The sequence below is a fragment of the Canis aureus genome, chromosome 7 (genome assembly GCF_053574225.1).
Source record: "Canis aureus isolate CA01 chromosome 7, VMU_Caureus_v.1.0, whole genome shotgun sequence".
Lineage (NCBI taxonomy): Eukaryota > Metazoa > Chordata > Mammalia > Carnivora > Canidae > Canis > Canis aureus.
The window spans coordinates 52,464,065-52,478,120 of NC_135617.1; the positions used below are offsets into that span (position 1 = coordinate 52,464,065).

At 38.4% G+C, this 14,056-nt stretch overlaps 1 protein-coding gene across 2 annotated transcripts in view; it reads right to left on the reverse strand.

Moving 5' to 3' along the window:
- EFHC1 (EF-hand domain containing 1) overlaps positions 1–14,056 on the reverse strand; it is a 63,307-nt gene that overhangs the window by 3,378 nt on the left and 45,873 nt on the right. For both annotated transcript variants that reach the window (XM_077903677.1, XM_077903676.1), the window contains one exon: positions 1,748–1,888. In XM_077903677.1, the coding sequence (XP_077759803.1) occupies positions 1,748–1,888 (141 nt within the window). The remainder of the gene's footprint in view (positions 1–1,747; positions 1,889–14,056) is intronic.

Sequence of the window (14,056 nt, forward strand, 5' to 3'; positions counted from 1 at the left end):
TTATCACATTTTTATTTTATATATTTTATTATATATATATTTATAACATATAATATATATATACATATATATATATATATATATATATAACTTCCCATAGGATCCCTGGGTGGCGCAGCGGTTTGGCGCCTGCCTTTGGCCCAGGGCACGATCCTGGAGACCCGGGATCGAATCCCACGTCGGGCTCCCGGTGCATGGAGCCTGCTTCTCCCTCTGCCTGTGTCTCTGCCTCTCTCTCTCTCTGTGACTATCATGAATAAATAAATAAAATCTTTAAAAAAAAAAAAAAAAAAAAAAAACTTCCCATAAAACATCAGAAATGTTTGTGATATACTATCAAGTACAAAAAGCTAGTTAAATACTAAAGGATTATTCTATTTTATATGCATATTAAAGCAATATTGGAGGTAATCATCTCTGGGTTAGATTTTAGGAAATATTTTTATTTCTATTTTCTAAATTTTTACTCCCTGGATATTATTTATTTTGAGCATGTTACTTTTATAAGAAAAAAACTATAAGTTCTAATAAAAATCTCTAGTATCTAAATGCTGTCTGGCATTATTATTGAAGCAGAACATGCGTATCTGATGGGTATACCTCCAATCCTATATACTACACTAAATTATGAATGACTGCCAGGGAGCTATTTTAGTGGCAGAAAGCAGTCAAATCACAATCTTCCATATCTTCCCAAGAGTAGAGCCGTAGGGCATATATATTTAAAATGTGACTTTTCTGGGGCACCTGGGTGGCTTTGGCTCAGGTTGTGATCCCAGGGGTCCTGGGATCAAGTCCTGCATTGGGCTCCCCACAGGGGACCCTGCTTCTCCCTCTGCCTATCTCTCCCTCTTTCTATGTCTCATGAATAAGTAAGTAAAATCTTAAAAAAAAAAAAAAAGTGATTCTCCAATCATTTTGGGAAAGAAAAGATAACTCCCTTTTCTGAAGGGGCCAGATGTTCACACTGCTTCATACAATAGGGAAAATGCTTATGGCATCTGCTGCCTTGGAGTATGATGGAGTAAATTCAAACAGAGCTTGCTATTTAAGACAGCTAGTGAAAATTACAGCCCCTATTTTATTGGTCCAAACCAGGACCATTCTCTAGGAAAGCTGTAAGACCCATGTGTTAACAAAGGACCACAGGGGCCCAGTAGTTATCCTTAACAGGGACTGCCAACAGAGAGGTGGCTGGGTTCCCATCACTCTAGGTGCAGACTGTGTACCAATCCCTCCAATGCCCTTCTTTTACTTTCCCTAAAGCAAACAGGAGTTTTATAGGGTGATTGATCTCCCGTAGGTAAGAAAGACATCAGGGTTTCCATTCCACTCTTAGAATGCTTTTCTAGGAGCAACTTGGCAAAACCCTCTACTTAGCAAAATGTAAATGGAATTCACATATTTTCTTCAACAGCAGAGAGACTTCAACCTTGTTTTTTTTTCTTTAATTAAAGATTTTTATTTATTTATGAGAGACATAGACAGAAAGAGGTGCAGAGACACAGGCAGAGGGAGAAGCAGGCTCCATGCACCGGGAGCCCGATGTGGGATCCGATCCCGGGACTCCAGGATCGCACCCTGGGCCAAAGGCAGGCGCTACACCGCTGAGCCACCCAGGGATCCCCAACCTTGTTTTCTCTTATATTGGAGTGGGGTTGGTTAGTGGGCAACTCTTTGATACATTAGAACTTTAAAGTGTGGCCATTTCACTTGCAAAGGTTCAGCATCAAACCCTTGGTCTGACCTTAGCTCTTGTTCCACGCTCCAGGGTCTCTCCTTGGCCTCAGTGAAGGTAGACCCACTCTCAGGACAGGCAGTCCCTTGCCCAGAGAGTTCTGGATAATCAGGAAGCTGAGCAACATTCTTGATTTCTTGGTGCTTTTCTCTGGTGAGACAGAAGAAATTGTAAAGAACATGAGCTCTAGAATCTCATTTGTTCAAAAGCTGTTTTACCACTTAAAGTCAACATGATCTTGAGTAGATTGCCTAATTGTTCTGTGCCTCAGTTTCATTATCTGTCATATGGGAGCTTTGAAAAGAAGCCACCTCATAAAGATTGTTGTTAGAATTAAGTGATTACATTTGAAGCACTTAGTACTTAACATAGATACATGCAAATGTCAGCTTTGAACAAAGTTCTTTGACAGTCCTAGTAGAAATATTCTCTCATCTCACAACTATTTACTGAACATGTATGGCTCAATGTTAGAAGGAACTTGTCTCTAGTAAGGATCTCTGCTTTCCAGAAGGAAATTAGGACATGGACTTTAAAATCATTCACTGAAGGGAGAAGATGACCATTACCATGTAGAGGAGGTACAAAGCCTGAGAGGATCAGGAAGGGCTGAACTAGGAGGTGGCATTTGACCTATAGCCTTGAAGGATGTGAGGGCTTAGACCTACAGCATGAAATGTAAGGAACTGAGGACAACGGGAACAGCCTGAGAAAAGGCATGAAGAAAGGAATGCTGGGGCTTAGTATAATAAAACTGTTTATCTGGGGGTGTAGAATGTGGAAAGGTAAGCTGGAACTCAAGTTACATGGTCATACGGAGACACATTATGGAGGTTCTCAGATACCAGATTAAGAGCTTTAGAGTTCAAGTGATGGAGATCTCTTAATAGTAGTATGATGAAGAAATCAAAAGAGATCAAAGGGAAGTTTAAAAAATCTTGAAACAAATGTAAATATGACATATTAAAATATGGGATGCAGCAAAAGCCATTCTGAGAGAGAAGTTTATCACAATAAATGTTTACACTAAGAAAAAGATCTTGGGGCATCTGGGTGGGTAACTCAGTCAGTTAAGCATCTGCCTCTTGATTTCGGCTCAGGGTTGTGAGATCAAGCCCTGCATTGGGCACCATGCTGGGTGTGGAGCTTGCTTAAGATTATCTCTCTCCTCCCTACCCACCTCCTGCTCATGTGCTCTCTCCCTCTCTCCCTCTTGCTGTCTCTCAAAACAAAAAACAAAAACTCAAAATACCTTAACTGTATACCTCAAGAACTAGAAAAAGAAAAAACTAAGCACAAAGTTAGCAGAAGGAAGGAAATGATAAAAATCAGAGAACAATGAAATATAGACTAGAAAAATGATAGAAAAGATCCATGAACCAAAGAGCTGGTTTTGTGAAAAGATAAAATTGACAACCTTTTAGCTATACTGAGAAAAAAAGAGAAGACAAAAATCAAAAATTAAAGGAGCTATTACAACTGATATCACAGAAATACAAAGAATCATAAGAGATCATCATGAACAATTATATATCAACAATTATATATCAACAAGTTGGATTACCTGGAAGAGATTAATAAATTCGTAGAAACAAAGGATCAACAAACCAAGCCTAATAAGATTAACTCATTGAGCTAGAAAATCTAAGCAGACCAATAACAAGTAAGGAGGTTGAATTGGTGATAAAAAGTCTCACAAAGAAAAGCCTAGGATCAGATGGTTTCACTGATGAGCGCTACCAAGGATTTAAAGAAAAACTTAAAAAGCAATCCTCCTCAAACTCTTCCAAAAAACTAAAGAGAAGGGAACATTCCTAAATGCATCTTATGAGGCCAGCATTACCCTGATACCAAAGCCAGACAAAGACACTACAAGAAAATTACACACCAATATCTTTGGTGAACTTAGATGCAAAATTTGTCAATAAAACACTAGCAAATCAAATTCAACAGCACATGAAAAGGATCATATTCCATGATCAAATGGTATTTAACCTTTGTATGTAATGATGGTCTAACATATACAAAGTCAATAAAGTGATACACCATATTAGCAGAATGAAATAAAAAATCATATGATCATCTCCATGAAGAAAAAGCATTTGAGGGGATCCCTGGGTGGCACAGCGGTTTGGCGCCTGCCTTTGGCCCAGGGAGCGATCCTGGAGACCCGGGATCGAATCCCACGTCGGGCTCCCAGTGCATGGAGCATGGAGCCTGCTTCTCCCTCTGCCCGTGTCTCTGCCCCCCTCTCTCTCTCTCTCTCTCTCTCTCTCTCTCTCTGTGTGTGTGACTATCATAAATAAATAAAAATTTAAAAAAAAAAGCATTTGACAAAATACAGCATTCTTTCCTGATAAAAACTCAACAAATTAAGGATAGAAGAAACCTACTTCAACATTATACAGGCCACATATGACAAACCCACAGCTAACATCATATCCAATAGTGAACAAGACAAGGATGCCCACTCTTGCCACTTGTATTCAACATAGACCTAGCCAGAGCAATTCGTCAAGAAACAAAAGGCCTCCAAACACAAGGGAAAGGTAAAACGGTCTCTGTTCACAGATGACATGTACTATGTGCCGAAAACCTTAAGGACTCCACCAAAAAAATGTTAGGACTAAATCAACAAATTCAGTTAAGTTGCAGGCTTAAAAAAAAAAAAGTATAAAAATCAGTTGTATTTTTTTTTAATTTTTATTTATTTATGATAGTCACAGAGAGAGAGAGAGAGAGAGGCAGAGACATAGGCAGAGGGAGAAGCAGGCTCCATGCACTGGGAGCCCGACGTGGGATTCGATCCCGGGTCTCCAGGATCGCGCCCTGGGCCAAAGGCAGGCGCCAAACCGCTGCGCCACCCAGGGATCCCTCAGTTGTATTTCTATACATTAAGAATGACTTATCTAAAAGAAAAAATTCCATTTACAATAGCACTGAAAACAATAAAATGCTTAGGAATAAATTTAAGGACATGAAAGACATGTACACCAAAAACTGTAAGACATTGAAAGAAATTAAAGAAGGTGCAGAAATGAATGGAGAGATATCTTGTGTTTCTGGATTAGAAGAATTAATAGTTGTTTAAATCTCCACACTATGCAAAGCGATCCACAAACTCAATACAATCCTTATCAAAATTCCAATGGCATTTTTCACAGAAATAGAAAAAAAAATCCTAAAATTTGCATGGAACCACAAAAACCCCAAATAGCCAAAGCAATCTTGAGAAAGAAGAACAGAGCTGGAGGCATAACACTTCCTGATTTCAAACTATCATTGCAAAGCTAGAGTAATCAAAACTATATGGTACGGGCATAAAGAGAGACACATAAGCCAATGGAACAGAATAGAGCCCAGAAATAAACTCATTCATATATAGTCAACGGTGTTTGACAAGAGTGCCGTGAATAAGCAATAGGGAAAGGACAGTGTCTTCAATAAATGGTGCTGGGAAAAATAGGTGTCCATGCAAAAGACTGAGACAGGATCCCCATTTTATAGAACTCAAAACAATGAACTTAAAATGATTAAAGACTTATAAGACCTGGGACTGTATAACTCCTAGAAGTAAACAAAGGAAAAAAAGTGCCTTAACATTAGTCTTGGCAATGATTTTTTGGATCAGACACCAGAAACACAGTCAACAAAAGCAAAAACAATCAAGTGGAACTATAGCAAGCCAAAAAGTTTCTACACAGCAAAAGAAATAATCAACAAAATGAAAAGGCAACCTATGAAAAGGGAGAAGATATTTACAAATTGTCTTAGTCCACTCGGGCTGCTATAACAGAATACCAGAGCCCAGGTAGCTTATAAACAACAGAAACCTAATTCTCATAATTATGGAGACTAAAAAGTTCAAGATCAGGGCACCACAGATTCCATGTAGTGGCTGGTGAAGGCTCTTTTTGGTTCATAGCCAGTATCTTCTGTGTCCTCACATGGTAGAGGGAGGCTAGCAAGTTCTCTGGAGCCTTTTTTTTTTATAAAAGCAGTAATCCCATTCATAGGGTTCTTATGACCTAATCACCTTCCAAAGGCCCTCCCTCTTAATACATGACATGGCCTCTTAATATGGACCAGGATACCAACATATAAATTCTAGGGGACACAAACATTCGGACCACAGTGCAAACCATGTATCTGATAAGGGGTTAATACTTAAAATATATAAGGAACTCCTACAACTCAAAAGCAAAAAAATAAACAATCCAATTAAAACATGGGCAAATGACTGGAGTAGACATTTTTCCAAAAAGGATATACAAATGCCAGTAGATATATGAGAAGATGCTCAACATCACTAATCATGAGGGAAATGCAAAGCAAAAACCACAATGAGATATCACCTGTTAGGATGGTTATCATCAAAAAGAGATAATAACTTGGGGAGGGTGTGGAGAAAAGGAACTCTTGTACATTCCCACTATAGGTAGGAATGTAAATTAGTATGGCCATTATAGAAAACAGTTATGGAATTTCCTCAAAAAGTTAATAGGGGCACCTGGGTAGCTTAGTCAGTTGAGCATCTGTTTTAGGCTCAAGTCATGATGCCATGGTCCTGGGATTGAGCCTTGCATTGGGCTCCTTGCTCGGTGGGGAAGCTGCTCCTCCCTCTCCCTCTGTCCTGCTTTCTCTTTCAAATAAATAAAATCTTTAGAAAAATTAAAAATAGAACCATAATAAGATCTAGGATCTAGCAATCCCACTTCTGAATTGAGGGAAATGAAATCAGGATCTCAAAGAGACATGTGCACTCCCATATTCACTGAGTATTATTCACAATAGCCAAGATTTGAAAACCACAATGTCCATAGATGGATGAGCAGATTTTAATAATATGACACATACATAAGAAACATGGCACAATGGAATGTTATTCAGCCATAAAAAAGGAAATCCTGCCATTTGTGACAACATGGATGAACCTAAAGGATATTGTGCTTAGTGAAATAACCCAGAGAAAGACAAATACTGTATAATCTCATCTATATGTGGAATCTTAAAAAAAAAAAAAAAAAGGAACTCATAGAAACAGAATAGAAGGGTGGTTACCAGGAGCTGGGGGAAGGGGATGATGTTGGTCAAAGAGTACAAACATTCAGTAACAAGATGAGTAAGTACTGGAGGGCTAGTCTACAGTATTGTAACTATGATTAATAGCATTGTACTGTATACTTGATATTTGCAAAGAGATCTTAAGCATTCCCACCACATACACAAACACATACTCCTAATAAATGATAGCCATGCGAGGTGATGGATGTGTTAATTAACTTGATTGTGGTAGTCATTCACAATGTATATCAAATCACCACGTTGTAGATTTTAACTATACACAATTACACCTCAAAAAGTTGAGGGGAGAATAGTCTGATGAATTTGGAGCCAAGTTCCAGGGTAACTGGTCTGATAATATATGTAAAATGGATTAAGGGAAAGAGTAGATGTGGGCAGATACACGAGGAGATATTGTGGAAGCCCAGGTAAGCAGTGATGGAAGTATGGAAGACACCAGTGGTTCCGGTGCAATGCAACATTCAGCCTCTCCTTTTCCTAACAGCGCCCTTATCTTGTTTGGAGCAGCAGTTAGGAGTGGCTGTGTGACAGTCCAGAGAATGAGATGTCAGCAGAAGTTGCTAGGTGGGGCTCTTGGATAAACCCTTTAAAAACAGGAAAGACATGGTGAGATTGGCTGTTCAGTCTTTTACCCTTTGTCCTTCCCCTTCTTCCTGCCTGGACTACAGATGCAATGCTGGAGATGGAACATTCACTTTGTGGGAAAGAGTGAAAAGTAGAAGGACAAAAACTACTTGCTATGGATATCTGAGGAGAGAGAGAGAGAGAAAAAAAAAAAATCAAGTCTCTATTGGCATTGCAGAGCCACCATACCAGCTCTAGACTGCTTCCCTCCAGATGTTGTATTCTAGGAGGAACATAAAACTCCACTGGGTTAAGCTAATATAAATCTGTTTTTGTTGTTATTATGTGCAGAAAATGCAACTCCTAACTGATTGAGTGCTTTAAATTAGGAAATGGTGGGGAGAATGAGAAGTCAGAGGCAAGATATATTATAGAATAAAAGAATTTAACATATTGAATATGGTGCAAAATAAAAGAGGTCAAAGGTACCTCCAAGGTTTCAAACTAAGTTAGATGGAACACTGATGTGATTAAGAGAAAGTGGGCAATTAACATTTAGTGCTTGCCTTCTGTGTGCCAGACACTATACTGGTGCTTTACATATGTTATCACAACTCATTGTTATCACCACTTTGAGACAGAAAGGAAGAAAGAAGGAAAAGCAGTGTGCTAGAAAGTTGAAAATGATAATGGCCTCATTTTTTGTGTGTTGTACAAACTGAGGTACTGTGGCTCAGCTTGATGAGGACACTGAACAGGGCAACAGGAATCTAGGCCTAGAATCAGGAGAATGGTCAGGATGGAGAGCAATTTATTTAGACACTGTGCAATGACGTAAGATTGTCAAGAGAGTTTAGCAAAAGCAAATAAGAGGACCAAAAATAGTATCTTGAGAAACACCAATCTAGCAGACAAAAAGTAGCAAAAAGATACAAATAGGCTTCCAGAGATGTAGCAGGAGTATCAGAGACTCTGACTTTCCAGAACTCAAAAGATGGTTTCAAAAAAAGGGTGATAAAGACTTCCAGGGAAGATGATGGAATAGGAGGGTCCTAGGCTCACCTCAACCCATGGATACACCTAGATAATACCCATATTAATGTAAATAACCCCAAAGTGACCCAAAGAATGGCAGAACAGATCTCCACAGCTACATGTAGAAAAGAGGCCGCACTAAGAAGGTAGGAAGGGCAGAGATGTGGTTGGGAGCTAAAAAGACCCACGTGACTGTCCTTGGGAGGGAGGGACACCATCAATGTGGACAGAGAGAGGAGAAGACCCCACCCCAGGCAACCAGGCACAGGGGACTCACAGAGGGTTAGAGAATCCCCATAACATTTGGTTTTGAAAAACAGAGGGCCTAATAATCATTAGGGCTTTACTTTAAAGATCAGCAGCTTGGCTCTGGGAGAGCCAGGAGGGCAATAGGAAACTGAGTCCCTGCCCTTAAAGAGACAGCACAACAAACAGCCCCACTGAGATACAGCATAGAAGCAGCAGTTTGAAAAAACACCTGGGATATAAATGAGGGGGATTTGTTTACTAATCTCAGAATGTGCTAGAGGAGTAGGGATGTTTGAGAGACTTCCTTAAGAATAAAAGGGGAGGGGGGCCCCTGTGGCTCTGTCAGGTAAGTGACTGACTTCAGCTCATGCTTCAGTTCATGACATCATGAACTCAGGGTCTTGGAATCAGGCGCTGCATCGGTTCCAGGCTCAGTGAGGACTCTGCTTCTCCCTGTCCCTCTGACTCCCTATCTCCGCTCATGCCATCCCCCTTCAAATAAATAAGTAAAATCTTAAAAAAAAAAAAAAAAAGAGAGAGAGAAGGCACCATTCTCCTCCCCATACTCCCCATAACCCCACCCAAAATAAAAGGACACCTGTGGGAACCAGGGCAGCACGAGCACTCTCCAACTAGTTTGCTAACAGTGCACCAGATCTGTGGGTTCTCCTGCAGAAATCACCTTTCCAGCCCAGGCGGGGCAGGAGTTTTAAGCCCCAACCCCTTTACACAGAGGACCAGCATGGACTTGCTGGCACAGTACAACCTGTCCCCTCCAACCTGACCTTGGCAGGAGTTCATCCAAAGTTGTGGCACAAGCCTGGCAAGGTGCAAGCAGCCCTAAGAGTTCTCTCCCAGCACCACTCCAAAGTGACTTCTCCTGCTCCAGGGAGAGGAGAAAATAACCACACACACCATTTGCACTATGATCCCAGCAGTGGGCTGGGGGCAGACATCTGGTCTGACTATAGGTCCTGCCCATCAGTGAAAGTTTCTCAGTGTACAACACAGGAAGAGTGCCCTGTAGTTTAGGGTTACTGAATCTTTGGCAAACACCTCATCTGACTCAACTCAAGCCCAAGGTGGCCCCAGACTGGCCCACCACAGGGACCAAACATTGTATGCAACAGGCAAAGAGAACCACTGCAGACAAATGGACTGAAGAAACAGAGTTAGAATGAGGAGACTGAAGAATATGTTCCAAATGAAAAAGCAAGATAAAAAATCACAGCAGGAGAGCTAAAGGAAACAGATAGGTAATATGCCTGACAGAGAATTTAAAATAATGCTCATAAAAATATTTGCTGTACTTGAGTGGATGACCTCAGTGAGACCCTCAACAAAGAAATAGAAAACATAAAAAAGAACCAATTACGGATGCAGAACTCAGTACCTAAAATTAAATATGTATGTTTATATAATACTTCCATATTTATATATTAATATTATATATATTTCATACACTAGAAGGAATAAATACTAGACTGAACAAGCAGAACAGATGAGCAATCTGGAAGAGACAGTTATGGAGCACAATCAAGCCAAACAGGAGAGAGAAAAAATAATAAAAAATGAAACTAGATTAAGGAACAGAACACCATCAAGTGTAATAATGTTCACATTATAGGGATCCCAGAAGGAGAAGAGAGAGAAAACATGGCAGAAAATGTATTTGAAGAAATAGCTGAAAACTTCCTGAATTTGGGGAAGGAAACAAATCCAGATTCAGGAAGCATGGAAAGCCTCCAACAAAATCAACCTAAGGAGTCCACACCAAGGCACATAGCAATTAAAATGGCAAAAAGTAAAATAAAAAAAATAAAAAATAATAAAATAAAATGGCAAAACGTAATAGAGAAAAATCTTAAAAACAGCAAGAGAAAAGAAAACAGTTATATACAAAGGAATCCCTATTAAGCTATCAGTTAATTTTTTAGCAGCAATTTTGAAGGCCAGAAAAATATTCAAATTGCCAAAAGGAAAAAACCCTGCAGTCAAGAATATTCTATGCAGCAAGGCTATCATTCAGAATATATAGATAAAAAAATTTTCAGACAAACAAAAGTTAGTAAAATTCATCACCACTAAACCAGCCCTGCAAGAAATGTTAAAGGGTACTCTGAATGGAAATTAAAGACTGTAAGTAGGATTAAGAAAAGTAGGAAGCACAAAAGCAGTAAAATTAAGTATATCTATAAAAATCAAAGAAAAAAAGGATGTAAAGTAGAATGCATCCCAACCTAAGTGAACATCAACTTAATATAGACTGCTACCTGCAGAAAATGGTATATACAATCTTAGCGGCAGTCACAAATCAAAAACTGGTAATAGATATGTAAGAAATGAAGAGAAATGAACCCAAGTATATCATTAAAGAAAGTCAGAAAACCATGAAGAGAGCAAGAAAGGAGCTAAAAAAAAAAATACAAAAACAATCATAAAACAAGTAACAAAATGGCAATAAGTACAATAATCACTTTGAATGTAAATGGACTATGCTCCAATCAAAAGACAGGTTGATGGAATGGATAAAAAAGCAAGACCCAGAGGTGCCTGGATGGCTCAGTCAGTTAAATGTCTGAGTCTGACTCTTGACCTTATCTCAGGTCTAGATCTCAAGGTTGTGAGTTCAGGCCCCACACTGAGCTCTATGGGTGGTGGGAAGCAAGATTTATCTATATTATATTGCCTATAAGAGACTCATTTCAGATCTAAAGACACATGCAGACTGAAAGGGAAGGAAGGGAAAAGCATTTATCATGCAAATGGCAGTGAAAAGAAAGCCAGGGTAAAAATACTTACCTCTGACAAAATACTTTATTTTTTTTATTTTAGAGAGAGAAAGAGAGAGAGAGAGTGTGTGTGTGTGTGTGTGTGTGTGTTCACACGTGTGTGAACAAGAAGAGATGCAGAGGGAGAGAGGAAGCAGACGCCTTGCTGAGTGGAGAGCCTGATGCAGGGCTTGATTTCATGACCCTGAGATCATGACCTGAGCCAAAACCAAGAGTTGGATGCTCAACAAACTGAGCCACCCAGGTGCCCCAGAAAAAAAAACTTTAAAACAAAGACTAACAGGAGATAAAGAAGGATACTATATAAAGGGAATAATCCAATAAGAAGGTATAACAATTGTTTGTTATTAGCTGCTTTTTGTTATGTTATGTTGGGGGCATAAATATTTACAAAAGAAGTACACAATAGTAAAGCAATGTAATAGTAAAGGACTTTAATACACTACTTACATCAATGGATAGATTATCCAAAGTCAAGAAATAGTGGCTTTGAATGACACACTGGCCTACCAGATGGACTGAAGAGAAATATTCAGAACATTCCATCCTAAACAGATTATACATTCTTTTCAAGTGCATATGGAATGTTCTCCAGATAGACTATATGGTAGGCCATGAAACAAGTGTTAGAAAATTCAAAAAGATTGAAGTCATACCATGCATCTTTTCTGACCACAACACTATAAAACTAGAAATCAACTAGAAGAAAAAAGAAACCTGAAAAGAATAAATACATGGAGGTTAAATAATATGATGCTATTAAACAATGAATGGGTCAACCAAGAAATCAAAGAGGAAATAAATATGTAGAGATGAAAATACACTGGTTCAAAATCTTTGGGATGCAGTAAAAGCAGTTCCAAGAAAAGTTCATAGCAATACAGACTTACTTCAAGAAGTAAAAGAAATCTCAAACAAATTAACCTTAAATCTAAAGGAGCCAGAAAAAGAACGAACAAAACTCGAAACCAGTTAAAGGAAATAATAAAGATTATAGAAGAAAACCAAAATAGCAACTAAAAAACAGAACAGTATAATGAAACCATGAGCTGGTTCTTTGAAAAGATCAACAAAATTGATAAACATTTACAGACTCATTAAAAAAAAAAAAAGGCTCAAATAAATAAAATGAGAAATGAAAGAGGAGAGAGAGAATGGACACCACAGAAATTCAAAGGATTGTAAAGGCATAGCATTTATTATAATATTCTAACAAATTAGATAACCTAGAAGAAACCAATTCCTAGAAACTTATGAGCTCTCAAAACAATCAGGAATAAAAATTTGAACAGACTGATCGCCAGCAATAAAATTGAATCAGTAACCAAAAGCCCTCAACAAAGAAAAGTCCAGGACCAAATGGCTTCACAGGTGAATTCTACCAAACTTTTTTTTTTTTTTTTAAGTGAGGGGAAAGTAGGGGCAGAGGGAAAGGAAGAGAGAAAATCTTAAGCAGGCTCCACACTCAGCCCCATTGACATGGGGCTCAATTTCACAACCCTGAGATGATTACCTAAGCTGAAATCAAAAGTTGGACACTTAACTGACTGAGCCACCCAGTTGCCCCAATTCTACCAAACATTTAAAGACTTCTCAAACTATTCCAAAAAGTAGAAGAGGAAGGAATGCTTCTAAATTCATTCTATGAGGCCAGCATTACCCAGATACCAAAATCATTACAAAAAAAAGAGAACTACAGGCCAGTATCTCTGATGAGCATAGATGCAAAATTCCTCAACAAAATATTAGAAAACTCAATCCAACAATATATTTTAAAAAATCATTACCCGCAATCAATTTGAATTTATTCCCAGGATGCAAGGGGTGGTTCAATATTCACAAATCAACGTGATACATCACATCACTAAGAGAAAAGATAAAACCCATAGGATCATTTCAGTAGATTCAGCAAAAACATTTGACAAAGTACATCTATGCATGATAAAAATCCTCAACAAAGTAGGTTTAGAGGGAACATACTTCAACAAAATAAAGGCCATTTATGAAAAATCCACAGCTAATATACTCAGTGGTGAAAAACAGAGCTTTTCCCCTAAGATCAAGAATAAGACAGGGATGTCCACCCTCACCACTTTTATTTAACATAGTACTGGAAGTCCTAGCCATAGCAGATAGACAAGAGAAAGGAATAAAAGGCATCCAAATTGGTAAGGAAGAAGTAAAACTGTCACATTTGCCATCACATGCTATTTATAGAAAACTCTAAAGACTCCATTAAAAACTACTAGAATAGATACAGAATTCAGTTTAAAAAAAGTCACTGGATACAAAAAAATCAACAGAAATTTGTTGCATTTCTATGCATTAATAATGAAGTAGTAGAAAGATAAATTAATAGCCCCATTTACAATTGTACCAAAAATAATAAAATACCTAGGAATAAACCTAACCAAGGAGATGAACAGTCTGTGCTCTGAAAACTATGAAACACTGAGGAAAGAAACTGAAGATCACACAAATGGAAAGATATTCTATGCTCATGGATTGGGAGAATAAATAGTGTTAAAATGTCCATACTACCCAAAGCAATCTACAGATTTAATGTAATCCATATCAAAATACCAACCACATT